The following is a 15,275-nucleotide window of genomic DNA, read 5'->3' as shown; positions in this document are numbered from 1 at the left end:
TGTGAGTTTTGAGTGTATCTTTGCATTTGAATATATATCCGTGTGAATACACCCATGAGAACGTTAACGTTCATTTAGGTCGCTGTCAGAATACGAAGTCAGTGAGAACACATACCCTTGGACACACGTACACACACACACATCTTTGTCTTGCATTAAACGCTTAAAGGCCAAAAGGAAGAAGAGTTCTTTCTACTCTGAAAGTATCAGTTGAATTTATCCTCAGGGGCATGTACCCTAGAACGACATCACAAAAAAATAAATAAATAAATAAGATTAAGGCAACAGACAATATTCAGGGACAAGTCATCCCATGGCGGGGATGACTGATAATCCATTAGAATGGCCACCGTCCTAAGGCTAGATGCATAATATGTCCCTCTAGAGGCAAATAGTCACTCCACTACTGAAGATATTAATTAAATTTACAAAGTACTAAAGAGACTACAATTATATAACAGAAATTGTGTTTCACTCAAATATTTTTTCATCATTTTGTATAGATGTATGGAGGACTTCAAGGCATACGTTTACTGCTAAAGTTAGTAATAGTCCAGAAATATCAAGTACTTACTTTAGAATTATTATGTAATAGGCAAGAGAATCCCTAATGTCAAAGGAATAGAGCTGCTTCCTCCTTTTCAAATGTTGAATTGGCGTTACCTATGATGAGAATATTTGGCTGCACTGAGCAGGCCAAGATTCAGAAGCTAGGGTCATTCCAACCCCCCACCCCCACCCCCATTAAATCTACATTCTAGTCTCTGGCAGCTGTTTTTGCCATTTATGTTAAAAGCAGATGGGGAAAATGCAAAGAACTGTCAGTTTTATTGCCATGTATAATCAACATCTGGGCTGTATGTTACAGACACGATCAATCCAAACTCATACTTCACTGATGTTGTAAAACCTTTTTGAGTTCCTAAGACAGTTTTCAGATTTGAGAAAATGCTCTATATTTTAATCATGTTGATCATGGAAATTACAACATTCTATGTTTTTTTCAGCCTCTCTGTGAAGGATCTATGCGTGTACGTGTTTAATACATAATTGCTGGGTTGTCTACAAAGCTGTACTGCTAATTAGTTTAAAAATGCGTTTTGTGATCCTATATATTTATTTCATACTAGAGATCAAATCATGTATCAGATTCATTTCTGTATATAATCTGTGTGCATGAAACTATTATGTGTTAAAAGTGTTTTATTATCTAGTGCTGCTTATTATATGTGTGATTGCAAATATACACATGTGTATCCCCATATTTTAATTCTTTCACCATTTTTCATGCAAGAAAAAAAGCATTTTTCTACATCTCATCATTTTTACAAAAATATATTTTATAGTAAGTTTTATTTTCATTTTCTGGAAAGAGAAACTGAGACAGAGAAGCAAATTAATTTTTGCAGGGTCCACAGAGTTTTATCAGTGGTTGTAAAGCTCATACTTTTAATCACTAAACCATACATGTTTATCTTTTAGTCACTAAGCCATACATATTTATCTTTATGTACACACATATATAAAACATAATACCTCTTGGAGAGAGCTGTTTCAGCTTTGGCATGTGGATGTTATTTTGTATGGTTGGTCAACATAATTTAGCTTGAAAAATATTGAAAATAATTCCTGAGAATTGAAAAACCAGCGAGCTGGAAGTGTCATTTAAAATAAATTGATATTATTATCTCATAAATGGCTTCAGAACTAGTTAGAGTTTTTTTAATTCCCAAGTTGTACTGAGTTATATACTCTACTGTTCTAAGATCTCCTCGTGAATAACCATCATAGAGTGTTTTATGTCACAGAGCTCAGGTATACGTGCATGTCATTTCCATGTTCTAAGGGCCTATACAGTATTAGAGAGATTTCTTGATAATTTTCCATTTTCTACAGTGTTTAAAATAGGCATCAGAAAGTGGTATATATTGGTTGCAGCTCATCCCTAGGAACTCTATAAGTGTGACGACATACATGATTTTTTTTTAAAGCAATAATTAAAGAACAAGGGAAAAAGGTGTATGTGAGTGAGGAGAGGAAGGCTTTTATTGATTAAACATACTTTACTTCTGAATTTTTTGATGGCGCAGTTAGAAAATTGTCTCCATTTTCTTATCTCATGGAATTTCTAACTAAAATTTCCTTGTGATTTTGATGAAGTAGTAACAGCAGGTTGCTTTTATATAAACTATACACACACACACAGAGTGATAAAATGTTTTGGAATTGTCCACGTACATTCTGTGGAGCTACTCACACATGAAAAAGACTTCCATATAGTATATATGGTTGATAGAATTTTCCTCCTCCCGTATTCAGCTTTCTAAATATATTTTTGCTTTGAAATTCAATATATTGAATCTTATTTTTATGAAGGACTAACATTTGGAAGGCTCTTAATCATGGTGGGTTTTATCTGCAGCATGCAAATATATCTTAGCCATGACACTATCTGTTTTTGTAACCCTGGAATGTTTTTAATTAGATTTTTCATGGAACAATGGATTCAAATTTGCACTCTATAAAATTCAGCAGATTTTATGCTATTAAAATAGAAGATTACAGGATAGCAAAAATAGAAAAGGTACATTTCATTTGTTTCTTTTTTTTAACCTTCACCTGAATGCTATATTTCCTTATTTTTTATAATCTGATTGAAATACTTTCCCCTCTTTTCTGTAGGAGTGTGAACACCATTTGAGATGTGCGTTGCTTGTAGTTTTAAAAATATATTCTAAAGTTCTCATAATGAGAAGTAGGATCCCAGACATCTGAAAGTTTAGAGGGAAGTACACATTAGTTTATTGTTTGCTCACTAAAGAGGAGAAAATGGACATTTTGAAACATCTTAAAATTTATTGGTTGACATCTGCCAGTGGTAGAATGTTTTCTTGCTTGAGAATCTGTTTGAATGAAGGAGGCAATTACATTTTGCCTTAATGGACTGCTGGTGCTGTGCCGTAAAAACCAATTAGCTGCTGAGTCAGTGTAAATAACCGTATAAGCTCTGTTTCAAATTTTTTTTTTTTTTTTTGGAACAAAGGTTGGAAGCAAATAGATAAATAAAGAAAAGCAACCAAATCCATTTTACATGTCATTGTTCAGCTTTCTGTTGCATATGTTGTAAATGAAATGGTTTGCAGTGTGAAGGTTAAGTCACGGTACATTGCAAGAAGGAATGACACATGCAACATCACTGTATTACGTTGGAATTGTTATTTTTGCATGTAATACTTAACACTATTTCATCATGAATTCTCCTTGTTTTAGAACTTTATATGCATGCATTTTCTAAAAAACATATAGCCTCACATATATCTTTGGTTTGCTTTAGTAGGAATATTTATCAATGACATGAATTGTAGATTAGACACATGAATTTAGTTGTCATACTAAAATATATTTCCGTTCCGTTAGAACAATTAGTGATCATAAGTGTTCTAGATTCAAATACTTTAAAATAATAAAAGAACTTTAAAATATCTAAGGAAGTTCTTCAGTTATATTACATGATAGCATTCGTTTGACCACATTCGTGAATTAATGTTATTGATATTTCAGTGCTGAATATATCATGTTTTAAAAACTTATACTGAACAAATCAATCAGAAGTGTAACTGCAAATTAGACATTTATCAATAAAACTTCCATGAGGGTATAAACATGCTTGCTTCCGATCACCACTGAACTCCATTCATATAGTATGTTTTGCACAGGTAAAGTACAGAGGGTGAATGAATGAATGATTACTGGTTTTCTATTTCAAGAACTTTAAATGATATTTATGAAAATTAATCATATGACCTAGTTTCACATTACTGTTGCTTTGAAGGAAATATACTGGACAAAAATAATTTGAATTTTTTTCTCATCATAGCTTTATAGTTTGTTTTTTTTTTTTTGCTTTAATAGTATTTTGAGCAAAGTTATAAGAAAAGAAAATGATGTTTCATTGCCCTAGATGCGAAGAAAGTCCTCCAGTCAATAGTGTTGTGTCTATAGCTTGCTTTCACTGTATTTTCATTGATTACATTTTAAACTTCTTAAAATCTAACTGCAAGAATGGATCACAGAAAAAAAAAAGGTGTCTCTAAACCATCAATTTATGACATTCTAATCGATAGTGTAACAGTGAAATGATTCAAACACCCTTTGTTATATTTAGAGCTTTTGAAAAAAATACCCTTTCTCAAGACCTAGATAAATAATCCAGATGCCAAATCCATATTTTCTTCGTACGATTTATTTTTTGTCTTCTGGGGCAAATCTGCCCCTGAGGAGCCAACAAACCGGGTAGAGGAGCAATATGTGAAAAATGACTAGAATACAGTGAGAGAGCAGAGGTGCAGACGAAAGGATGCCCTTGGGTATAGAGAGAAAGATCCAAGTAACCATACCTGAGAGATATAGTAAGGCTTCAGTTGTCTTAAAATAACTAAATGATATTATTCATAATAATGTAAAATTACTACTAACCAAATGGGCTAATAATTGAAAAGGATTAAAGAACTGTGGTCCATTTTGATAATTGGATGTTATAACGACATTAAAAATAACATCTTCCAAAATATCTAATGGTGTTAGGAAAACGTGATACGATATTTGATATAAGGCATAACAACTCACAATTTTCTATACAGTAAGATTTCCATTATATATAAAATAAATATACATACCAGAAACAAAACAAAAAACCTAAAACTCCCTCATCTGAGTGGTGCATTACAAGCAGATGGAATTTTCTTCTTTACGTATTTTGTAAATAAACTTTATCTTAAATGTAAACAAAATAATTTCTGCTTCCTGGAGGGACCGAATCATACTAGTGTTGCCGATTATGGAAAAAGGATTTTTACCTTTTGTGTGAGAAAGGAAAGGATAGTAACTTGGGAGAATTAACTGGATTTAGAGGATCAAGAGGTCAATCTAGAAATTAAGAGACAAGTAGAGAACCAGAGGCAGATAATGCCACATCCCAGGAAGAAGTGTTGTTCCCAACAGTCAAAAGGCCACAGTGTGTTGGGAACCCATTGCCTGTGGAGATGAGGTCAGAGTGACCCCTGAGGCTGTTGAAGAAAAGCCTGGAACTGGGAGGAGAAGGACTTTGGAATTAGATAAGACCAAAATGTAGGCATTGCTGCTTAACCTTCTGGGGATATTTTGTTTGCTTCGATTCAGTGTTCATTGCATGTTGGCTTCACCTACATGTTCAAGTATTACTAACATTCAGCAAAAATGAACCAATGTATATGACGCAGTATACTCTATAGATGGATATTGTATTTGTACATAAATATATAAATATGCCAATATAATTACATGCATTTATATATAAATACATATATTCATCTATATACATTTATATATGTATTTATTTGTATTTATATATTTTGTATATTATATAAATATGTATTTATATATATCTACATATTTGCATATATATATTTTTTAAATCCAGACAGATAAATGAAGCTCATGCCAGGTCTTTAAATAGAGGGATTCATATGAGGACTGAATTAAGCAATTGTGAAGGTGACACAGAATAGAAAGCTGTGTCTATCTGCAGGGCCACAAAGATGTAGGAGGAAACTGGTGTTATACAAAGTCAAGAGGTAGCCCCGCAGGAGCTAACTTTCAGAAGAAAATGGGACCCCTGCTGGGTACGTCCCCCAAGGCCAAGGAGGGGAGGACATCCTGACTTCTTGGCTCATCCTCCCTTTAGTCTCCGGCAGTGCCTCCCCTTATTGGCCAAACTCCACCAAAGCAAGAGTGAGCCTGGGATATATGGTCCCCAGGAGTCAGCCTCCAGGATTCAAAGAGAAGAGGATGAAAAATGTTTATTACGATGTTCCCATGGATAGACATGAAGTTGAGAGGCAACATTTTTTGATGGATAAAATATTTACCAAGACACTTAATGAAATCTGTGTGGTTTTTTTTGTGTCTTTCATAACAAAATGAGAAAAAAATGTGTTTTTGTCCAATAACAGAACCAGAGAGTAGAATTATTTTCATCTCTGATTTCAATGCATGGTTAAAACACTTGCGTTTGAATGCACTTGGCTACAGTGGTTTTCACACGACATATTCAGAGTCCAGCCAGTCTTGCTGAAAATGCGTATAGTATTTAATGGATTTGGAATTTAAGATTTTACCTCATAAAAAGCTGCAAAATTAATCTTCTGAGCTTTTTTCAACCTATAATATGCTTTCTGTAGAGGAAATAAAAGGTTTATAAAATCTAATACTCAACAGTAATTTCCTTTGTGAAAGAGTTATAATTATCTCTAAAACATCTTGTACATCTATTCAGTGTTACTACATTTCTCTTTCTGATACAGAGGTTATTAAAATATACTTCGAAGTTAGTTTCTTACAGGTGCTTTCTCTTTTTATTTTTTTTTGATTCGTGCTTTCTCTTTTATACAAAGTCCAGACTTAAATATTAATGGACCTGTAATGCCTAAAAATGAGGAGATTTTTTATTCATTGTATAATTGCCTTGTTTTTATTCCCAATCTTGCTCCACATTTAGGGCACAGCATTATTAATTTTAGTAATCATTTTTGAGAAAAAAAAAAGACTCACTCATGAAGAGCATCAGCTTTGCTTCTTGACATGAATCCTGGGCTTGAATTAAACATCCCCGAGAGCTCACGTTTCCATTTAAAAATTGAATTTTTTCCTTGCAGACGTTTGGAACAGAACTCAATCAAGGTCATCCCTCCTGGAGCTTTCTCACCATATAAAAAGCTTAGAAGAATGTGAGTGAATACTATTCTGGAATATATGTAATTTAAAAAATCATACAGGTCATGACCATACAGACATTCGCTTATGTATGAATGCTTGAGTGTTTGACAGCTTAAATATTAGGTAATGTGACTGATGGCTACAATGTTAAGAGCTAAACTATGTAATATTTTAAAGTTCTGGGAAATTTAACATATTGATTCACACCAGTGTGAACACATGTGATCAATATCGTTCGCTGTCAAATCTTAGATGTTCTATTTTCAAAAATAGGCCAAGGCATCTTTTATAATAATTTCAGAAAAGAGCCAATAATTGGTTTAAAAGTCTGATTTTTTTTTTAATTTAAGATTCTTCAGATGTTTTACGTTACAAATTTCATACAGGCATTAATAAGTGTAAAATGGATGCATAAAGGCAGTAAATAGCTTTCTCCTGCTGTAAATCCTCCCTGACGTCCTATTTAATGTAACCTAACCCTATTTCTCATCTTAGTGACCTGAGCAATAATCAGATCTCTGAACTAGCACCGGACGCTTTCCAAGGACTACGCTCTCTGAATTCACTGTAAGTACGGACTCATCACTAAAGAAAAGCAGAATGAATACACAACTAACGATTGCTCTTAGGATGGACTGTCAGGTTCTAAAATGGCAAAGTTTAATGTAAAACTCAGTTAAACTACTCAAATTGTCCATGAAGTCCTGTGTATGCCATTTTGGACAGTAATATCGTCCAAAGTAAATACAACATTCCAGCTACACAAAAGGACAGAACACGAGTAAAGCCATTGCACCAATGCCGGGTCCTTCGAGTATCTGTGCCTCCAAGAAAACCAGTAAATGTCAAAAGAGAGAAATGGTTGGAGAACTTTTATTTATACTTGTTTGCTTGCAGTTTTACTCTTAAGCTCTACTGCTTTACTGTTAATGGACACACTCTGGTTGTGAGAATTAAAATAAATAATGAAAAGAAATAATAAGATCAATAAAATAAGCAATAAATAGAACAGATAATTTATCGTCTCTGTATTCATTATATTATACATTATGTTTTATATATAATAACACATTAACTACTATGTTATGTATTTTATTATGTATTACACATTACTGATATAGTGATGTATTATATTAATATTATATATTTATTAGTAAACTCATAGTTACAACTAATGATATTATAAATTATTACATACCTACCCAGATTCATAGCAAATAGAGAAATATATATATAAAAGAACATGCTTGCAGAAATAAGATCTTAGTCTTGATGATTGATGCTCCATGTACACAGTTTTTTTTCCAGAAGGCTGTAACCATTAGCTTTCCTTTTGGAACTTATAGTCAGGGTGTTAGGTCATTGGGGAATTTATATTTTAAAAAAACCTAGTGGTATACAGAAGAGTAGAAACTGTTTTCCAGAAGTAGAATGCCCAAATACTGCCCGTGGCATCAGAAAACAGTCCTTTTATGAAGAGAATCAAACAGCTATGCTAGAGAGAAAGTCTGTGTGTTACAGGTGGTATCATTTTCCTTATTGTGTTCACAGTTTTTTTTAAAGATTTTATTTATTCATGAGAGTCAGAGAGAGGCAGAGACACAGGCAGAGGGAGAAGCAGGCTCCCCGTGGGGAGGCTGACATGGGACTCGATCCTGGGACCAGGTCACACCCTGAGCAGAAGGCAGGTGCTCAACCTCTGAGCCACCCAGGTGTCCCAATCTATTGAATGTTTTAAAGATCCCCCCTAGTAAGGGCACCTGGCTGGTTCAGTTGGTAGAGCATGTGGCTCTTGACCTCAGGGTCATCAGTTCAAGCCCCACTTTGGGTATGGAGATTACTTACGTAAATAAAGGTCTCTCATATTAAATAATTGCATTAATATTTGTTTATTGACATTCATGTTAAAATTTATTACATATTATCACTATATGTTATTATATTATTGGTATATTAATATATTTTATTAGCATACTACGTATTAATGGCAAATATCATTCAGGATACATGTACCTGTTGGATCATTTTATCCTCAGTGCTTTTTATTGCCCTGTTGTGACATCCATAGCATCCGCATAATATTTAATAATAATTTCTTAGGAATCCAATATATGAATTAGTGTATTAGGCCTTGTCTGTAAGTATCTTTTATTGTTTTCCATTGACTGGTTAGAAACTTATTTCATATGACAAAATAAAGAAATGCCTTAGTGGTATAGCACAATGGCTCAGCGAGATGGCCTTTGGGACACTAAGTGGCTTGTGTTCAAATGCCAGCTCTTAACACTTGACGAGGCTCAGGGCTGAAGTAGTCACTAATTTCCTTGTGCTTCAGTTATCTCATTTCTAAAATGGGGGTAAGATTACTCCCCTGCTGGCTCTATTAAAGCACAGAGGAAATATTACAGAAATAGCAGATAGGCCCTTGGCAAAGTCTTCTGAGTAGATTTGTATGCTTCTCAATTTTGATGATCTCAGAAAATATTTATGCCCACGATCCTTAACCTATAGTTTTCCTCTTTTCTTATTTTTTCATTGCAAGCTATCATCGTTCTTATTCCAGTTTCCCTCTTCACTAAACTAGCTCCCGAATTCCACAGAGGTCTCCAGAGGAAGGATGGCGGTATTTTGCTGTGATTGCTGTATTCACGATCCCTACAATCTTAGATTAGTGATAACTGTCCAGTACCTGACATTTCACTACCAGTTTTCATTGAAAATGGAGCAACCTCCATTTTTCTCTTTATCATGGTCTCTTTAAAATTGCTTAGTGTTTTAAATATTCACAACTATATATTACTTTTAACTTTAAGTATAGCTCTCTGGCATTTATTTGAATAATAAAGTTGCTCATCGCACCTTTCTCGGGATAGCTATCTTACAGGTTTCTGTTTTGAGCATTTTTTAGGCTGGCCACCGGCTCTTGCCGTCTCCTACTCCTACTGTCCTAACATTGAAACTTGCAAGGGTGAGGCTGGGCTTACAGTTCCTGGCTTCTTTCTGGTAGCAGGTACAAGAAATGCTGAAGATTTCCCTATCGGTACCATGGACTATAAAACAATTCTTGATCGGCATACGTGTACACTGTATAGAGTATGCTGGACGTAAGTTATGTGTTAGAAAACTGTAGAGAAGCTACCCAATTTGTCACTGTTGGTATTGGGATGATATTATCCAAATCCCTCGGGTATTTATTTTCTTTTCAGCTGAATTCATTTTCATCTTACAGTTTTGTGGGGGTTTTTTTAAGGATTTTCTTTACCTCCTAGGAATGTAGCACAGGTTCTCACTGGCCTTCTTTCACTTTCTATCTTTATGTGATGACATGACTTTTCCCCGTTTTTATGGATGTTGGTCCTATTTTCTTGACTCTCATCCAGCTTCTCTGTCCTGATCTTTGGACTTTTTATGTTTTTAATTTATTTTTTCTTGTTTGATTTGATCTCACTGTGTATAAGAAAACTATACCAGCTCTAGTATTGCTATACCTTTTGGAGAGAAACTTCATTTCCATCACATTTAGTATTTCTTTATTATAACATTTTATGATTGACAGTCCATCTATCTAATAATGCCATATATCTAATAATAGTAATTATGTCTAATAATACGAATTATTTTGTGACATTCTTCTGTATTTCCCCATGTACCCAAATTGCCTCATTAATAACAAACATCTATTTTTTAACATGATCATAAAGAAAACAATGATTTGTTGGGGGGAAAATAGTTTCATAATATACATATGACACACCTCTTAACCTCTATTTGTGCTGTTTGAGACAACCTTTAAAGCAAAGCCCCAAATGAACAACCTACTAAATTATTCGCCCTTTAATTCTTTTTTCCCTTTTATTTTTTTTTTTCATTTTAATTCCAGTATAGTTAACCATACAGTGATACTAGTTTCAGGTGCACACTATAGTGATTCAACAATTCTATACATTACTCAGTGCTCGTTCTAAGTGCACCCTTGATCCCCTTCAGTCTCATCCATCACTCCATGCACCTCCTCTCTGGTAACCATCAGTTCACTGTAGTTAAGAGTCTGTTCTTTGGGTTGTCTCTGTTTCTATTTGTTAATTTGTTTCATAAATTCCACTTAGGAGTGAAATCACATGGTATCTTGTCTTTCTCTGACTGGTTTATTTCATTTAGCATTATACTCTCTAGATCCCTCCCTATTATCACAAAGGGCAAGATTTCATTCTTTTTGAATGGCTCAGTAGTATTCCATTGTATATATGTCTTCTTTATTCATTCATCTATCGATGGACACTCGGGCCGCTTCCATATCATAGCTATTGTAAATAGGGCTGCTAATAAACATAGGGCTGCGTATATCTTTTCAAATTAGCATCTTCATATTCTTTGCGTAAATGCCCAGTAGTGAAATTACTGAATCCTATGGTAGTTCTACTTTTCACTTTTTGGGGAACCTCCATACTGTTTTTTCACAGTGGCTACACCAGTCTGCATTCTCAAGAACACTGCACGAGAGTTTCTTTTTCTCCACATCCTGCCAACACTTGTTGTTTCTTGTCTTTTTCATATTAGCCATTCTGACAGATATGAGGTGATATCTCATTGTGGTTATAATTTGCATTTCCCCGACAATGAATGATGTTGATTAACTTTTTACATGTCTGTTGACCATTTGTATATCTTCTTAAAATGTCTGCTCATGTCTTTGGCTCATTTTTTTAATCAGATTATTTCAGGTTTTTTGCTGTTGAGTTGTAGAAATTCTTTATATATTTTGGATATGTCATTTCTAGCCCTTTATTGGATATAACATTTGCAGATATTTTCTCCCATTCAGTAAATTGCCTTTAGTTTTGTTAATAGTTTTCTTTGATTTGAAGAAGCTTTTTATTTTGATATAGTCCCAATAGCTTATATTTGCTTTCTGATAGGGATTTCATCAAATCGGTAGATTGTTTTGGGTCACATGGACATTTTAACAATACTTATTCTTTAATCCATGAGCATGGAATATTTTTCCATTTGTGTTGTCTTTAGTTTCATTCACCAATGTTTTATAGTTTTCGGAGTACAGGTTTCCACTTCCTCAGTTAAGTTATTACTTGGTATTTTATTCTTTTTTTTTTGCTGCAAATGCAAATGGGATTGTTTTCTTAATTTCTCCTTCTGTTACTGCAGTATTAATGTATAGAAATACAACAGATATCTGTATATTGATTTTGTATCCTATGACCTTATGGAATTAATATATCTGTTTTAGTAGTTTTTTGGTGTAGTCTTTAGGGTTTTTCATATATAATACCGTGTCATCTTCAATTAGTGTAGATTTTACTTTTTCTTTACCAAATTGGATGCCTTTTTTTCTTTTTCTTGTCTGATTGCTATGGCTAGGGCTTCCAGTGCTACATTGAATGAAAGTGGTGAGAACGGACATCCATATCTTATAGGGAAAGATCTGTTTTTCACCATTGGGGATGATGTTAGCTGTGGATTTTTCTTAGATGGCTTTTATTATGTTGAGGTGTGTTCCCTCTAAATCTACTTTGTTGAGGGTTTTCATCATGAATGGATGTTGTAATTTGTCAAAGGCTCTGTATCTATTGAAATGATCATATGGTTTTTACCCTTTCTCTTGATGTGATGTATCATGTTGGTTGATTTGCAAATATTGATCCACCTTTGCATTCCAGGAATAAATCCCACTTGATTGTGGTGAATGATTTTTTAATGTATTGTTAGATTCAGTTTGCTAATATTTTGTTGAGGATTTTTACATCTGTGTTTACTAGAGGTATTGGCCTGTGTTCTCTTCTTTTTGGTGTCAGGGTAATGCTGGCCTCATAGAATGAATTTGGAAACTTTCCTTCCTCTTCCATTTTTTGAAATAGTTTGAGAAAAATAGGTATTAACTTTTCCTTAAACGTTTAGTAGTGTGAAGCCATCTGCTTTAGAACTTCTGTTTGTTGGGAGTTTTGTTTTGTTTTGTTTTTGTTTTGTTTTTTTCACTGATTCCATTTCATTGCTGGTAATCGGTCTGTTCAAATTTTCTCTTCTTCCTGATTCTGTTTCTAGGAATTTATCATTTCTTCTAAGCTGTCCAATTTGTTGGTGTATAGTTTTTCATCATATTCTCTTACAATTCTTTGTATTTCTTTTTTTTTTTTTAATTCTTTGTATTTCTGTGGTGTCAGTTTTTATTTCTTTTCTTTCTAATTTTGTTTTTTTTTTTTTGGTTTTTTTTTTTTTTTTTTTTTTTTTTTGAGTCCTCTTTCTCTCTGTCTCTCTTTTTTTTTCTGATGAGTCTGGTTAAAGGTTTATCAATTCTGTTTATCTTTCCAAGAAGCTCCTGATTTCATTGATCTGTTATATTCTCTCTCTTTTTTAAAGTTTCTGTCTCATTTATTCTCCTCTAATTTTTATTCTTTCTTCCTTTCTACTGGTTTGGAGTTTTGTTAATTTTCTTTTTCCAACTCCTTTAGGTGTAAGGTTAGGTTGTTCACTTGAGACTTTTTTTTTTTGCTTTTTGAGGAAGGCGTGTGTTGCTATAAACTTCGCTCTGTGAATAGCTTTCCCTGTATCCTAAAGGTTTTGGACCATCGTGTTTTCATTTTCATTTGTCTTCATGTATCCTTTTATTTCCTCTTTGATTTCTTGGTTGACTCATTCATGGTTTAGTAGCATGTTATTTTACCTCATGTATTTGTGTTCTTTCCATATTTTTTCTCATATTTGATTTCTAGTTTCATAACTTGCTCCTTAATTCTTATGTGGGTCCCCCACAACTTTTTTGCATCCTATTTTCTTCTTATATTTCAATGCATTCAAAATATGAAACTCCCTCAGTATTCAAAATTGGTATTTTGGGTTGCTCTTTGAAATCATACTTCATTAAACTCACTCATATTAGCCTGGCTAAAGGGTAAATGATGAATATTCAGCAAGTAACCATTGGATTCAGCTTAATTGGACACCAACCTTAGAACCTAGTAAAGTTCCTGACACATAATAAGTATATGCTATATATTGTTAAATTAATCAGTTGAATGGCATTGCATCGAATATCCTGAAATGGTTCCACCTTGATCTGCTTATGTGTGTCTCCAAAAGCCCTCTGTTTTCTTATTCTTAACCTTAAAAATACAAGTTATTGCTTATCCTTTCTTAATTCCCTTACCTCTTTGACCCTGACAATATAGAATTTTCTCTTTTACTCTTTGATATTTTTTTAGTGGTTTCTTCTCTAATTGACTTACCTTTTTTTTAAAGTATTTATATTCTGCACAAGTGAGTTTTTGTGTTATGCTATATAATAACTATACCTCTGGGACCTATACAAACGGAATGTCTCCTTACACCACATAGTGTCCAGCTATATTTATTTATTCCCTTGAGAATTTTCTTCCTATACTGTAATACATCCCATCTCTCACTGACATCTTAAAAGGAAACAACAGCTTTTCGCTCACTCATATTCATTCCTCTTGTACTGTTATTTTCTTCCTTTTCAAACAGAAATCATGTACTGCTGCCAAACATATTAATTATTTAGATTCCTATTTCAGCTTTCTCCTTTACATATGACATCCTTCATGTCTTTCCAAAAGATTATTTTTCTTATTCTCAGAAGAAATAGAATCATTGTAGAGAAAATTAAAAAATGAAAAATACATAGATACAAATTAAAATCACTTCTGAATAGCAAAGTGCCTGCCATCCAGAGATTTTCTTTTTTTTTTTATGTGTATACAGGTGTATATTTTTCTAAATAAAATCAAGATCATGCTAGAATATACTGTTTTATTAGGTTTTTTTTTCAAATTTAAGGTTACATCATCACTTTCATGTCATTAAATACTCTTCAAAATACAATTTTTATCAATGTGAAATATGCATTTAACTAATACCTTTGTTGGGGGTTTGGAGACATTTTGTTTGTGTCTATTTTTTTCATTGTTAAAAATTAGGCTGTGATTAACATTTTGTGCATAAAATACTGTTTGTCTCTGATTATTTTCTTAAACTCCCAAGAGCAAAACTATGTAAAAATTCTCATGAATGTCTTTACAACTCTTGATATATAATGCCAGATTGTCCCTCTAAGGATAATAATTTCTATTTTTTCCTATTCATAATTATGGCTTCCTACTTTTGGGGGTTAAAAGTAGATAGGCATCAAAAAATGTACATAGGCATCATTGCAGACCTATTATTAATAGCCAGCATGATGAGTGAACCCATTTATATTCATTTGTTGTTAAAATCCCCTCATTTCAGGTCACGTGGGTGGCTCAGTAGTTGAGCATCTGCCTTTGGCTCAGGTTGTGATCCTAGGGTCCTGGGATTGAGTCCCACGTCGGGCTCCCTGCATGGAGTCTGCTTCTCCCTCTGCCTGTGTCTCTGCCTCTCTCTCTCTCTCTCTCTGTCTCTCTCTCTCTGTCTCTCATTAATAAATAAAATCTTTTTTTAAATTCCCTCATTTCACCCAGTTTTTAAATTATTCCTTAATTTATTCCCCTGCTACTTTATTTTTTCATTCC

The 15,275-nt window shown here is 33.5% G+C and overlaps 1 protein-coding gene across 7 annotated transcripts in view; it reads left to right on the top strand.

Annotated features, from left to right (window-relative positions):
• SLIT2 (slit guidance ligand 2) overlaps nt 1–15,275 on the top strand; it is a 349,622-nt gene that overhangs the window by 245,397 nt on the left and 88,950 nt on the right. For all 7 annotated transcript variants that reach the window (XM_038533594.1, XM_038533592.1, XM_038533593.1 and 4 more), the window contains 2 exons: nt 6,693–6,764; nt 7,249–7,320. In XM_038533594.1, the coding sequence (XP_038389522.1) occupies nt 6,693–6,764; nt 7,249–7,320 (144 nt within the window). The remainder of the gene's footprint in view (nt 1–6,692; nt 6,765–7,248; nt 7,321–15,275) is intronic.

The sequence above is a fragment of the Canis lupus genome, chromosome 3 (assembly GCF_011100685.1).
Source record: "Canis lupus familiaris isolate Mischka breed German Shepherd chromosome 3, alternate assembly UU_Cfam_GSD_1.0, whole genome shotgun sequence".
Taxonomy (NCBI): Eukaryota; Metazoa; Chordata; class Mammalia; order Carnivora; family Canidae; genus Canis; species Canis lupus.
This window is presented reverse-complemented; position numbering and strand designations above follow the sequence as displayed.